This window comes from Pseudophryne corroboree, chromosome 2, assembly GCF_028390025.1.
Source record: "Pseudophryne corroboree isolate aPseCor3 chromosome 2, aPseCor3.hap2, whole genome shotgun sequence".
In the NCBI taxonomy this organism is placed as follows: Eukaryota; Metazoa; Chordata; class Amphibia; order Anura; family Myobatrachidae; genus Pseudophryne; species Pseudophryne corroboree.
In genome coordinates this window covers 1,008,717,539-1,008,731,850 of record NC_086445.1, presented here as the reverse complement: position 1 = coordinate 1,008,731,850, position 14,312 = coordinate 1,008,717,539, and the positions used below count along the sequence as shown (strand labels likewise).

The window sequence follows — 14,312 nt, the reverse complement described above, 5'->3', positions numbered from 1 at the left end:
GTTTGCCCCTGACCAAGTAGCTGCTCGGCAAAGTTGTAAAGCCGAGACCCCTCGGGCAGCCGCCCAAGATGAGCCCACTTTCCTTGTGGAATGGGCTTTTACAGATTTTGGCTGTGGCAGGCCTGCCACAGAATGTGCAAGCTGAATTGTACTACAAATCCAACGAGCAATAGTCTGCTTTGAAGCAGGAGCACCCAGCTTGTTGGGTGCATACAGGATAAACAGCGAGTCAGATTTTCTGACTCCAGCCGTCCTGGAAACATATATTTTCAGGGCCCTGACTACGTCCAGCAACTTGGAATCCTCCAAGTCCCTAGTAGCCGCAGGTACCACAATAGGCTGGTTTAAGTGAAACGCTGAAACCACCTTAGGGAGAAATTGAGGACGAGTCCTCAATTCTGCCCTGTCCGTATGAAAAATTAGGTAAGGGCTTTTATAGGATAAAGCCGCCAATTCTGAGACACGCCTGGCTGAAGCCAGGGCTAACAGCATTACCACTTTCCATGTGAGATATTTTAAGTCCACAGTGGTGAGTGGTTCAAACCAATGTGATTTTAGGAACCCCAAAACTACATTGAGATCCCAAGGTGCCACTGGAGGCACAAAAGGAGGCTGTATATGCAGTACCCCCTTGACAAACGTCTGAACTTCAGGAACTGAAGCTAGTTCTTTCTGGAAGAAAATCGACAGGGCCGAAATTTGAACCTTAATGGATCCTAATTTTAGGCCCATAGACAGTCCTGTTTGCAGGAAATGCAGGAAACGACCCAGTTGAAATTCCTCTGTAGGGGCCTTCCTGGCCTCACACCACGCAACATATTTACGCCAAATACGGTGATAATGTTGCACAGTTACATCCTTCCTGGCTTTGATCAGGGTAGGGATGACTTCATTCGGAATGCCTTTTTCCTTCAGGATCCGGCGTTCAACCGCCATGCCGTCAAACGCAGCCGCGGTAAGTCTTGGAACAGACAGGGTCCCTGCTGGAGCAGGTCCTTTCTTAGAGGTAGAGGCCACGGGTCCTCCGTGAGCATCTCTTGAAGTTCCGGGTACCAAGTCCTTCTTGGCCAATCCGGAGCCACGAGTATAGTCCTTACTCCTCTCCTTCTTATGATTCTCAGTACCTTGGGTATGAGAGGCAGAGGAGGGAACACATACACTGACTGGTACACCCACGGTGTTACCAGAGCGTCCACAGCTATTGCCTGAGGGTCCCTTGACCTGGCGCAATATCTGTCTAGTTTTTTGTTGAGGCGGGACGCCATCATGTCCACCTTTGGTTTTTCCCAACGGTTCACAATTATGTGGAAGACTTCTGGGTGAAGTCCCCACTCCCCCGGGTGGAGGTCGTGTCTGCTGAGGAAGTCTGCTTCCCAGTTGTCCACTCCCGGAATGAACACTGCTAACAGTGCTATCACATGATTTTCCGCCCAGCGTAGAATCCTTGCAACTTCCGTCATTGCCCTCCTGCTTCTTGTGCCGCCCTGTCTGTTTACGTGGGCGACTGCCGTGATGTTGTCCGACTGGATCAACACCGGCTGACCCTGAAGCAGAGGCCTTGCTTGACTTAGGGCATTGTAAATGGCCCTTAGTTCCAGGATATTTATGTGAAATGACGTTTCCATGCTTGACCACAAGCCCTGGAAATTTCTTCCCTGTGTGACTGCTCCCCAGCCTCTCAGGCTGGCATCCGTGGTCACCAGGACCCAGTCCTGAATGCCGAATCTGCGGCCCTCTAGAAGATGAGCACTCTGCAACCACCACAGGAGAGACACCCTTGTCCTTGGAGACAGGGTTATCCGCTGATGCATCTGAAGATGCGATCCGGACCATTTGTCCAGCAGATCCCACTGAAAAGTTCTTGCGTGGAATCTGCCGAATGGAATCGCTTCGTAAGAAGCCACCATTTTTCCCAGGACCCTTGTGCATTGATGCACTGACACTTGGCCTGGTTTTAGGAGGTTCCTGACTAGCTCGGATAACTCCCTGGCTTTCTCCTCCGGAAGAAACACCTTTTTCTGGACTGTGTCCAGAATCATCCCTAGGAACAGCAGACGTGTTGTTGGAATCAGCTGCGATTTTGGAATATTTAGAATCCACCCGTGCTGACGTAGCACCACCTGAGATAGTGCTACTCCGACCTCTAACTGTTCCCTGGACCTTGCCCTTATCAGGAGATCGTCCAAGTAAGGGATAATTAAGACGCCTTTTCTTCGAAGAAGAATCATCATTTCGGCCATTACCTTGGTAAAGACCCGGGGTGCCGTGGACAATCCAAACGGCAGCGTCTGAAACTGATAGTGACAGTTCTGTACCACAAACCTGAGGTACCCTTGGTGAGAAGGGCAAATTGGGACATGGAGGTAAGCATCCTTGATGTCCAGAGACACCATATAGTCCCCTTCTTCCAGGTTCGCTATCACTGCTCTGAGTGACTCCATCTTGAATTTGAACCTTTGTATGTAAGTGTTCAAGGATTTCAGATTTAAAATAGGTCTCACCGAGCCGTCCGGCTTCGGTACCACAAACAGCGTGGAATAATACCCCTTTCCCTGTTGTAGGAGGGGTACCTTGATTATCACCTGCTGGGAATACAGCTTGTGAATGGCTTCCAATACCGCCTCCCTGTCGGAGGGAGACGTTGGTAAAGCAGACTTCAGGAACCGGCGAGGGGGAGACGTCTCGAATTCCAATTTGTACCCCTGAGATACTACCTGCAGGATCCAGGGGTCCACTTGCGAGTGAGCCCACTGCGCGCTGAAATTCTTGAGACGGGCCCCCACCGTGCCTGAGTCCGCTTGTAAGGCCCCAGCGTCATGCTGAGGACTTGGCAGAAGCGGGGGAGGGCTTCTGTTCCTGGGAAGAGGCTGCCTGCTGCAGTCTTTTTCCCCTTCCTCTGCCCCGGGGCAGATATGAGTGGCCTTTTGCCCGCTTGCCCTTATGGGGACGAAAGGACTGAGCCTGAAAAGACGGTGTCTTTTTCTGCTGAGAGGTGACCTGGGGTAAAAAGGTGGATTTCCCAGCCGTTGCCGTGGCCACCAGGTCCGATAGACCGACCCCAAATAACTCCTCCCCTTTATACGGCAATACTTCCATATGCCGTTTGGAATCCGCATCACCTGACCACTGTCGCGTCCATAACCCTCTTCTGGCAGAAATGGACAGCGCACTTACTCTTGATGCCAGAGTGCAAATATCCCTCTGTGCATCTCGCATATATAGAAATGCATCCTTTAAATGCTCTATAGTCAATAATATACTGTCCCTGTCCAGGGTATCAATATTTTCAGTCAGGGAATCCGACCAAGCCACCCCAGCACTGCACATCCAGGCTGAGGCGATTGCTGGTCGCAGTATAATACCAGTATGTGTGTATATACTTTTTAGGATATTTTCCAGCTTCCTATCAGCTGGTTCCTTGAGGGCGGCCGTATCAGGAGACGGTAACGCCACTTGTTTTGATAAGCGTGTGAGCGCCTTATCTACCCTAGGGGGTGTTTCTCAACGCGCCCTAACCTCTGGCGGGAAAGGGTATAATGCCAATAATTTTTTAGAAATTAGCAGTTTTTTATCGGGGGAAACCCACGCTTCATCACACACCTCATTTAATTCATCTGATTCAGGAAAAACTACGGGTAGTTTTTTCACACCCCACATAATACCCTTTTTTGTGGTACTTGTAGTATCAGAAATGTTCAAAACCTCCTTCATTGCCGTGATCATGTAACGTGTGGCCCTACTGGAAAATACGTTTGTTTCCTCACCGTCGACACTGGAGTCAGTGTCCGTGTCTGGGTCTGTGTCGACCATCTGAGGTAACGGGCGCTTTAGAGCCCCTGACGGTGTTTGAGACGCCTGTACAGGTAATAACTGATTTGCCGGCTGTCTCATGTCGTCAACAGTCTTTTGTAAAGTGCTGACGCTATCACGTAATTCCTTCCATAAGACCATCCAGTCAGGTGTCGACTCCCTAGGGGGTGACATCACTATTACAGGCAATTGCTCCGCCTCCATACCATTTTCCTCCTCATACATGTCGACACAACGTACCGACACACAGCACACACACAGGGAATGCTCTGATAGAGGACAGGACCCCACTAGCCCTTTGGGGAGACAGAGGGAGAGTTTGCCAGCACACACCAGAGCGCTATATATATACAGGGATAACCTTATATAAGTGTTTTTCCCTTATATAGCTGCTGTATTGATTTATCTGCCAAATTAGTGCCCCCCCCTCTCTTGTTTTACCCTGTTTCTGTAGTGCAGGACTGCAGGGGAGAGTCAGGGAGCTTCCCTCCAACGGAGCTGTGAGGGAAAATGGCGCCAGTGTGCTGAGGAGATAGGCTCCGCCCCCTTCTCGGCGGCCTTTCTCCCGCTTTTTTAAGGAAAAACTGGCAGGGGTTAAATGCATCCATATAGCCCAGGAGCTATATGTGATGTATTTTTTGCCATATAAGGTGTTTTTATTGCGTCTCAGGGCGCCCCCCCCAGCGCCCTGCTCCCTCAGTGACCGGAGTGTGAAGTGTGCTGAGAGCAATGGCGCACAGCTGCGGTGCTGTGCGCTACCTTATTGAAGACAGGACGTCTTCTGCCGCCGATTTCCCGGACCTCTTCTGTCTTCTGGCTCTGTAACGGGGCCGGCGGCGCGGCTCTGGGACCCATCCATGGCTGGGCCTGTGATCGTCCCTCTGGAGCTAATGTCCAGTAGCCTAAGAAGCCCAATCCACTCTGCACGCAGGTGAGTTCGCTTCTTCTCCCCTTAGTCCCTCGGTGCAGTGAACCTGTTGCCAGCAGGATTCACTGAAAATAAAAAACCTATACTTAAACTTTTTCACTAAGCAGCTCAGGAGAGCCACCTAGTGTGCACCCTTCTCGTTCGGGCACAAAAATCTAACTGAGGCTTGGAGGAGGGTCATAGGGGGAGGAGCCAGTGCACACCAGGTAGTCCTAAAGCTTTTACTTTTGTGCCCAGTCTCCTGCGGAGCCGCTATTCCCCATGGTCCTTTCGGAGTTCCCAGCATCCACTAGGACGTCAGAGAAATAGAGAAAAAGAAAGAGAAAGAACAGATGAAGGAGAAAAGTGGAGTGACCCCATGGTGGGGACCCCGTGCGGAAGATTACCGCCAAAAAAGGAAAATTTAAAAAACTTTAATAAATAATTTCGACCCCATATGGGATATTAGCGGAAAAAAAGGGAAGGTACATGCTGAGATGCCAACCAAGGGCTCCAAACTTTGTCAAAAGATTTGGCAGAGTGTCTGAGTACGCTCGTCATATATTCCATTTTATCTTAACCACTCTCTTTAGCAATTGATGCTGCTTCTTTTGGAGTTAGAACAGCACTTTCTGAACATAATAAAACTTGTATGATTAATGGATATGGATAAAAAAAAATATTGCAGAAAGTAATTACTCAACAGGAAATTGAGAATGCCTGGCTGGGAAGTTGGAAGAATGGAGGCATTTGCTTAAAGGGGCACTTCACCTCTCACTATACATACTGAGTATGGTAATTTGTAGTACCACCAGTCTATTCAATGTTATAATCCAAGGGGCTGATTCTGAGTTGGGAGTAAAGCAAAAAAGCAAGTCACTTTGGGACTGATTCAGACTGGGATGCCAACGTCCGAAGTTTTACTCATACGCATGCATCCAAGATAATCTGCGCATGCAGCCCAACAAGGTAAGAGCGGCTTGCAGGTGATGTACTGATGTCAGGGACTGCGTCGGAAGACGCAGTTCCTTTGAACCTGGTGGCCAAATTCCAACAGACATTTTGAGCAACAATAGGGTGTGGCCGATGTCCGCTTGATGGTGCGCCCTTGTTCGTACCACGGTGGATTAAAGCTGTAGTTGGTGGGCCTCTCAATAGTTAGACCATCTTCTGCAGTATTAGCATAATTTCTCTGACGTCCTAGTGGATGCTGGGAACTCCGTAAGGACCATGGGGAATAGCGGCTCCGCAGGAGACTGGGCACAAAAAGTAAAAGCTTTAGACTAGCTGGTGTGCACTGGCTCCTCCCCCTATGACCCTCCTCCAAGCCTCAGTTAGATTTTTGTGCCCGAACGAGAAGGGTGCAAGCTAGGTGGCTCTCCTGAGCTGCTTAGAAGTAAAAGTTTAAAATAAAATGCATCACATATAGCTCCTGGGCTATATGGATGCATTTATCCCCTGCCAGTTTCCTGAAAAAAGCGGGAGAAAAGGCCGCCGTGAAGGGGGCGGAGCCTTTCTCCTCAGCACACAAGCGCCATTTTCTTTCACAGCTCCGCTGGAAGGACGGCTCCCTGACTCTCCCCTGCAGACTACACTACAGAAACAGGGTAAAACAGAGAGGGGGGCACTATTGGCAGCTAATATATAAATACAGCAGCTATAACAGGGAGTAACACTTATATAAGGTTATCCCTGTATATATATAGCGCTCTGGTGTGTGCTGGCAAACTCTCCCTCTGTCTCCCCAAAGGGCTAGTGGGGTCCTGTCCTCTATCAGAGCATTCCCTGTGTGTGTGCTGGGTGTCGGTACGATTGTGTCGACATGTATGAGGAGGAAAATGATGTGGAAGCAGAGCAATTGCCTGTGTTAGTGATGTCACCCCCCTAGGGAGTCGACACCTGACTGGATGGTAGTAATTAAAGAATTACGTGACAATGTCAGCACTTTGCAAAAAACTGTTGACGACATGAGACAGCCGACAAATCAATTAGTGCCTGTTCAGGCGTCTCAGACACCGTCAGGGGCGCTAAAACGCCCGTTACCTCAGATGGTCGACACAGACCCTGACACGGATACTGAATCCAGTGTCGACGATGACAAGACAAACGTAATGTCCAGTAGGGCCACACGTTACATGATCACGGCAATGAAGGAGGCATTGCACATTTCTGACACTACAAGTACCACAAAAAAGGGTATTATGTGGGGTGTGAAAAAACTACCAGTGGTTTTTCCTGAGTCAGATGAATTAAATGAGGTGTGTGATAAAGCGTGGGTTTCCCCCGATAAAAAACTGCTGATTTCTAATAAATTATTGGCACTATACCCTTTCCCGCCAGAGGTTAGGGCACGTTGGGAAACACCCCCTAGGGTAGATAAGGCGCTCACACGCTTATCAAAACAAGTGGCGTTACCGTCTCCTGATACGGCCGCTCTCAAGGAACCAGCTGATAGAAGGCTAAAAAATATCTTAAAAGGTATATACACACATACCGGTGTTATACTGCGACCAGCGATCGCCTCAGCCTGGATGTGCAGCGCTGGAGTGGCTTGGTCGGATTCCCTGACTGAAAATATTGATACCCTGGATAGGGACAGTATATTGTTAACTACAGAGCATTTAAAGGATGCATTACTATATATGCGAGATGCACAGAGGGATATTTGCACCCTGGCATCTAAGAGTAAGTGCGATGTCCATTTCTGCCAGAAGAACGTTATGGACACGACAGTGGTCAGGTGATGCGGATTCCAAACGACATATGGAAGTATTGCCGTATAAAGGGGAGGAGTTATTTGGGGTCGGTCTATCGGACCTGGTGGCCACAGCAACGGCTGGAAAATCCACCTTTTTACCCCAGGTCACCTCTCAGCAGAAAAAGACACCGTCTTTTCAAACCCAGTCCTTTCGTCCCTATAAGGGCAAGAGGGAAAAAGGCCGCTCGTTCCTGCCCCGGGGCAGAGGAAGGGGAAAAAGACTGCACCATACAGCCTCTTCCCAGGAGCAGAAGCCCTCCCCCGCTTCTGCCAAGTCCTCAGCATGACGCTGGGGCTCTGCAAGCAGACTCGGGCACGGTGGGGGGCCGTCTCAAGAATTTCAGCGCACAGTGGGCTCACTCGCAAGTGGACCCCTGGATCCTGCAGGTAGTATCACAAGGGTACAAATTGGAATTCGAGATGTCTCCCCCTCGCCGGTTCCTGAAGTCTGCTCTACCAACGTCTCCCTCCGACAGGGAGGCAGTATTGGAAGCTATTCACAAGCTGTATTCCCAGCAGGTGATAATCAAGGTACCCCTCCTACAACAGGGAAAGGGGTATTATTCCACGCTGTTTGTGGTACCGAAGCCGGACGGCTCGGTGAGACCAATTTTAAATCTAAAATCTTTGAACACTTACATAAAAAGGTTCAAATTCAAGATGGAGTCACTCAGAGCAGTGATAGCGAACCTGGAAGAAGGGGACTATATGGTATCTCTAGACATCAAGGATGCTTATCTCCATGTCCCAATCTACCCTTCTCACCAAGGGTACCTCAGGTTTGTGATACAAAACTGTCATTATCAGTTTCAGACGCTGCCGTTTGGATTGTCCACGGCACCACGGGTCTTTACCAAGGTAATGGCCGAAATGATGATTCTTCTTCGAAGAAAAGGCGTATTAATTATCCCTTACTTGGACGATCTCCTGATAAGGGCAAGGTCCAGGGAACAGTTAGAGGTCGGAGTAGCACTATCTCAGGTAGTGCTACGTCAGCACGGGTGGTTTCTAAATATCCCAAAATCACAGCTGATTCCAACAACACGTCTACTGTTCCTAGGGATGATTCTGGACACAGTCCAGAAAAAGGTGTTTCTCCCGGAGGAGAAGGCCAGGGAGTTATCCGAGCTAGTCAGGAACCTCCTAAAACCAGGACAAGTGTCAGTGCATCAGTGCACGAGAGTCCTGGGAAAAATGGTGGCTTCTTACGAAGCGATTCCATTCGGAAGATTCCATGCAAGAACTTTTCAGTGGGATCTGCTGGACAAATGGTCCGGATCGCATCTTCAGATGCATCAGCGGATAACCCTATCTCCAAGGACAAGGGTATCTCTCCTGTGGTGGTTACAGAAGGCTCATCTTCTAGAGGGCCGCAGATTCGGCATTCAGGATTGGATGCTGGTAACCACGGATGCCAGCCTGAGAGGCTGGGGAGCAGTCACACAGGGAAGAAATTTCCAGGGCTTGTGGTCAAGCATGGAAACGTCTCTTCACATAAATATCCTAGAGCTAAGGGCCATTTACAATGCCCTAAGTCAAGCAAGGCCTCTGCTTCAGGGTCAACCGGTATTGATCCAGTCGGACAACATCACGGCTGTCGTCCACGTAAACAGACAGGGCGGCACAAGAAGCAGGAGGGCAATGGCAGAAGCTGCAAGGATTCTCCGCTGGGCGGAAAATCATGTGATAGCACTGTCAGCAGTGTTCATTCCGGGAGTGGACAACTGGGAAGCAGACTTCCTCAGCAGACACGACCTCCACCCGGAGGAGTGGGGACTTCATCCAGAAGTCTTCCAAGTGATTGTAAACCGTTGGGAAAAACCAAAGGTGGACATGATGGCGTCCCGTCTCAACAAGAAACTGGACAGATATTGCGCCAGGTCAAGGGACCCTCAGGCAATAGCGGTGGACGCTCTGGTAACTCCGTGGGTGTTCCAGTCGGTATATGTGTTCCCTCCTCTTCCTCTCATACCAAAAGTACTGAGAATCATAAGAAGGAGAGGAGTAAGAACGATACTCGTGGCTCCGGATTGGCCAAGAAGAACTTGGTACCCGGAGCTGCAAGAGATGCTCACGGAGGACCCGTGGCCTCTACCTCTAAGGAAGGACCTGCTCCAGCAGGGACCTTGTCTGTTCCAAGACTTACCGCGGCTGCGTTTGACGGCATGGCGGTTGAACGCCGGATCCTGAAGGAAAAAGGCATTCCAGATGAAGTCATCCCTACCCTGATCATGGCCAGGAAGGATGTAACTGCAAAACATTATCATCGCATTTGGCGAAAATATGTTGCGTGGTGTGAGGCCAAGAAGGCCCCTACGGAGGAATTTCAACTGGGTCGTTTCCTACATTTCCTGCAAGCAGGATTGTCTATGGGCCTAAAATTAGGATCCATTAAGGTTCAAATTTCGGCCCTGTCGATCTTCTTCCAGAAAGAACTGGCTTCAGTGCCTGAAGTTCAGACGTTTGTCAAAGGGGTACTGCATATACAGCCTCCTTTTGTGCCTCCAGTGGCACCTTGGGATCTCAATGTAGTTTTAGGGTTCCTAAAATCACATTGGTTTGAACCACTTGCCACAGTGGATTTGAAATATCTCACATGGAAAGTGGTAATGCTGTTGGCCCTGGCTTCAGCCAGGCGCGTATCAGAATTGGCGGCTTTATCCTATAAAAGCCCTTACCTGATATTTCATTCGGATAGGGCGGAATTGAGGACTCGTCCTCAATTTCTCCCTAAGGTGGTTTCAGCGTTTCACATGAATCAACCTATTGTGGTACCTGTGGCTACTAGGGACTTGGAGGACTCCAAGTTGCTGGACGTAGTCAGGGCCCTAAAAATATATGTTTCCAGGACGGCTGGAGTCAGAAAATCTGACTCGCTGTTTATACTGTATGCACCCAACAAGCTGGGTGCTCCTGCTTCTAAGCAGACGATTGCTCGTTGGATTTGTAGTACAATTCAACTTGCACATTCTGTGGCAGGCCTGCCACAGCCAAAATCTGTAAAAGCCCATTCCACACGGAAGGTGGGCTCATCTTGGGCGGCTGCCCGAGGGGTCTCGGCTTTACAACTTTGCCGAGCAGCTACTTGGTCAGGGGCAAACACGTTTGCTAAATTCTACAAATTTGATACCCTGGCTGAGGAGGATCTGGAGTTCTCTCATTCGGTGCTGCAGAGTCATCCGCACTCTCCCGCCCGTTTGGGAGCTTTGGTATAATCCCCATGGTCCTTACGGAGTTCCCAGCATCCACTAGGACGTCAGAGAAAATAAGAATTTACTTACCGATAATTCTATTTCTCATAGTCCGTAGTGGATGCTGGGCGCCCATCCCAAGTGCGGATTGTCTGCAATACTTGTATATAGTTATTGTTACAAACAAATCGGGTTGTTTATTGTTGGAAGCCATCTTTTCAGAGGCTCCTACGGTTATCATACTGTTAACTGGGTTCAGATCACAAGTTGTACGGTGTGATTGGTGTGGCTGGTATGAGTCTTACCCGGGATTCAAGATCCTTCCTTATTATGTACGCTCGTCCGGGCACAGTATCTTAACTGAGGCTTGGAGGAGGGTCATAGGGGGAGGAGCCAGTGCACACCAGCTAGTCTAAAGCTTTTACTTTTTGTGCCCAGTCTCCTGCGGAGCCGCTATTCCCCATGGTCCTTACGGAGTTCCCAGCATCCACTACGGACTATGAGAAATAGAATTATCGGTAAGTAAATTCTTATTTTTGCATACGCAGCGGCAAAAGAAGTCACAGCTTAGCATCTACCTTTGAATTAAGCCCTTTGCACCTTGGCAAAAGCCATGTTGCTCTGCAGGTGGGGGAGTTTTAAGGTGTGCAGAGGGATTTATATTTGGAGGGGCGTGTCCTAGCTAAAAAAAATAAAAAAAGGGGGTCCATCATTTGTGGGCTACATGCAAAAGCAGCCATTGCAACGTAGTGTGTCCAGGTACAAAGTTAAACCTTTTTTTGCGCTATTCCCAACTGAGAATTAGCCTCAATAAGTGCATTACTTAGCATACAATGCTTTGCTAGTAACATTCCCTATACTCCCCAACTCCAACCAGAGCAGACAATGCACTCTACAGATGGCGTCACCTTGGCCTGCACATCTACAGGATTACCTAGAAAGTAGGGTTCTTTAGGCGCATGACATCACAAAGCAGCAGTTGGATCTCTCTGTTCTCTTTCACCTTCATATAGATCCTTTTTGTGACTGTAGAAGGTAGTGACTGGTACTGTAATTATAATTCTGTGAATGGGGATGTAGTTGTGTTATGTGTTTTTCTGACTGTAGAAGGTAGTGACTGGTACTGTAATTATAATTCTGTGAATGGGGATGTAGTTGTGTTATGTGTTTTTCTGACTGTAGAAGGTAGTGACTGGTACTGTAATTATAATTCTGTGAATGGGGATGTAGTTGTGTTATGTGTTTTTCTGACTGTAGAAGGTAGTGACTGGTACTGTAATTATAATTCTGTGAATGGGGATGTAGTTGTGTTATGTGTTTTTCTGACTGTAGAAGGTAGTGACTGGTACTGTAATTATAATTCTGTGAATGGGGATGTAGTTGTGTTATGTGTTTTTCTGACTGTAGAAGGTAGTGACTGGTACTGTAATTATAATTCTGTGAATGGGGATGTAGTTGTGTTATGTGTTTTTCTGACTGTAGAAGGTAGTGACTGGTACTGTAATTATAATTCTGTGAATGGGGATGTAGTTGTGTTATGTGTTTTTCTGACTGTAGAAGGTAGTGACTGGTACTGTAATTATAATTCTGTGAATGGGGATGTGTTGTGTTATGTGTTTTTCTGACTGTAGAAGGTAGTGACTGGTACTGTGATTATAATTCTGTGAATGGGGATGTAGTTGTGTTATGTCAGTCACACGATACCAACCCCTGTGAATGATATGATTAAAGAACATTATCAATCACTTACTTTTTTATCATCCTGGTTATCAGTTTTCTGGAAAACAGATCGCCATATAAGATACACCTACTTATGCTAGTAATGTTGTCATGTAATTTTCTTGTATATCTTATTTTTAAAGGAAAAGGACAGAGAATTGGATATAAAAAATATATATGCCAATCGAATGCCAAGAGACCTATATAAATATGAGAGCCTGTTTGGTAAGAGAGGTATGTGTTATTTCTAGATTGTTAATTCACAGTTCAATACAAAAGAAAATGTACTGAAAATAAATTAACATTCTACACCCACATACAATGAAATACTGACAATAAGGGGTCAAAGCTATGGAACATAAGACGTAATCTGTCAGTTCTACATAATAAACAGGACCAACTAAGAGGCTACAACAAGATGACCACAATGCCATACAGCAATAATAAAAACTACGTACACATTGCAAAAATATATAGGATACTTATAAACACAATAAAAACCAACAAAGACACTGGGGTGTAGGTAAAGGCTTGCTGAAGCAGCAGCGATGGGAGGAGGCAAACAGCACTCAGTAAGTCAATACTTACTAATGGGCAGACAGGATCAAATTCAATGATGGGATAAATTAAAACGGGGGACATATGCATACTGGTGACACAGATTATGCTGGGAGAATGGTGCGAAGGAAGAAGACCCTACCCATGGGAGCTTACAGTCTAAGGGAGTGGAGTAACTGAATGAGAGGGTAGGTGGGTGGTCAGGGGAACTGAGCAGTGAGATATGCGGGCTGATGGGCTAGCAGGAAGTAGTGAGTCTTATCGGCTCATTTGAAGGTGTGGAGGCTGCAGAAAGTCTGAGGGGGTCAGTTCCAGAGTATAGGGGCAGCACAGGCTGTATGAGAGAGAGGAGGTGATCAGAGCTAGGGATGAGGCAGTGGTCAGTAAAGAAGCAGAAAGAGTGGGAGTGTGTACAGAAATGTAGTTGGTGGTGGAGTGATTGAGGGCTTTATAAGTGAGGGTAGAGAATTTATTATGTATTCTGTGGTCTATGGGGAGCCAGTGAAGCAATTTGCAGAAGGGGAAGGCTGACACAGAGGGGCAAGGTATTTATTAATTATAGATTGTATTAGGGACAGATGAGCGAGAGGAAGGCCGGAGAGTAGGAGATTGCAGTAATCTAGGCGGCAAATGACAAGTGGAGTTTGCTGGTGTCCATGGTGACGATGGGACTGATTCTAGAGATATTGCAAAGGTGGAAGCAACAGTGTTGTGCTACAGATTGAATATGGGAGTGGAAGAGAGGAGGAGGCGAGGATGACTACCAGGCAACAGATGTCAGGAACATAGGTTGTGCTGTCAAAAGATAATGGGGGTCATTCTCACCCGATCGCTCACTGCAGTTTATAGCAGCGCAGCGATCGGTTCGGATCTGCGCATGCGCCGACGCATGCTGGACGGCCGAAGGCCGTTGTACCGTAGTGATCGCCTCTGCCTGATTGACAGGCAGAGGCAGTCGCTGGGCGGGAGGGGGCTGGACGGCGGCATTAAGAAGGCGTGGCCGGACCATTGGGGGGACGGGCCGCTGCGGCTGCATGGCGTGACACGCAGCCGCTGCGACCTGGGCAGCGAAGATGTTCTCCCGGCCAGCCGCAGGAGCTGCGCTGGCCGGGAGTTACTCCTGAAATGCAAAAGCATCGCCGCTTTTGGGATGTCCATAATATCTGCCAAATGGTTCCCAATCCACAATGGGCAGCAGAGTATACTCAATGCAGATGACTAGCACTTAATAAAGCTCTTTGTAAGACATCTAAAGAGGTCTCCATAAAGGTCCGATGTCCACTTTCTATTGATACATAGGTACAACATTGCTGCAGTTTATCACCCATGTGTCGCTCCCACTGAAGCACAAAGTGTAGTAAAGTGTCTG

The 14,312-nt window shown here is 48.2% G+C and overlaps 1 protein-coding gene across 6 annotated transcripts in view; it reads left to right on the top strand.

Moving 5' to 3' along the window:
* LCA5L (lebercilin LCA5 like) overlaps positions 1-14,312 on the top strand; it is a 185,031-nt gene that overhangs the window by 104,551 nt on the left and 66,168 nt on the right. For 4 of the 6 annotated variants that reach the window (XM_063956580.1, XM_063956578.1, XM_063956577.1 and 1 more), the window contains one exon: positions 12,529-12,619. The exons of 1 other annotated variant lie outside the window; for it this stretch is intronic. In XM_063956580.1, coding sequence (XP_063812650.1) covers positions 12,529-12,619 — 91 coding nt within the window. The remainder of the gene's footprint in view (positions 1-12,528; positions 12,620-14,312) is intronic. One more of the 6 variants, XM_063956579.1, reaches the window with a different exon arrangement.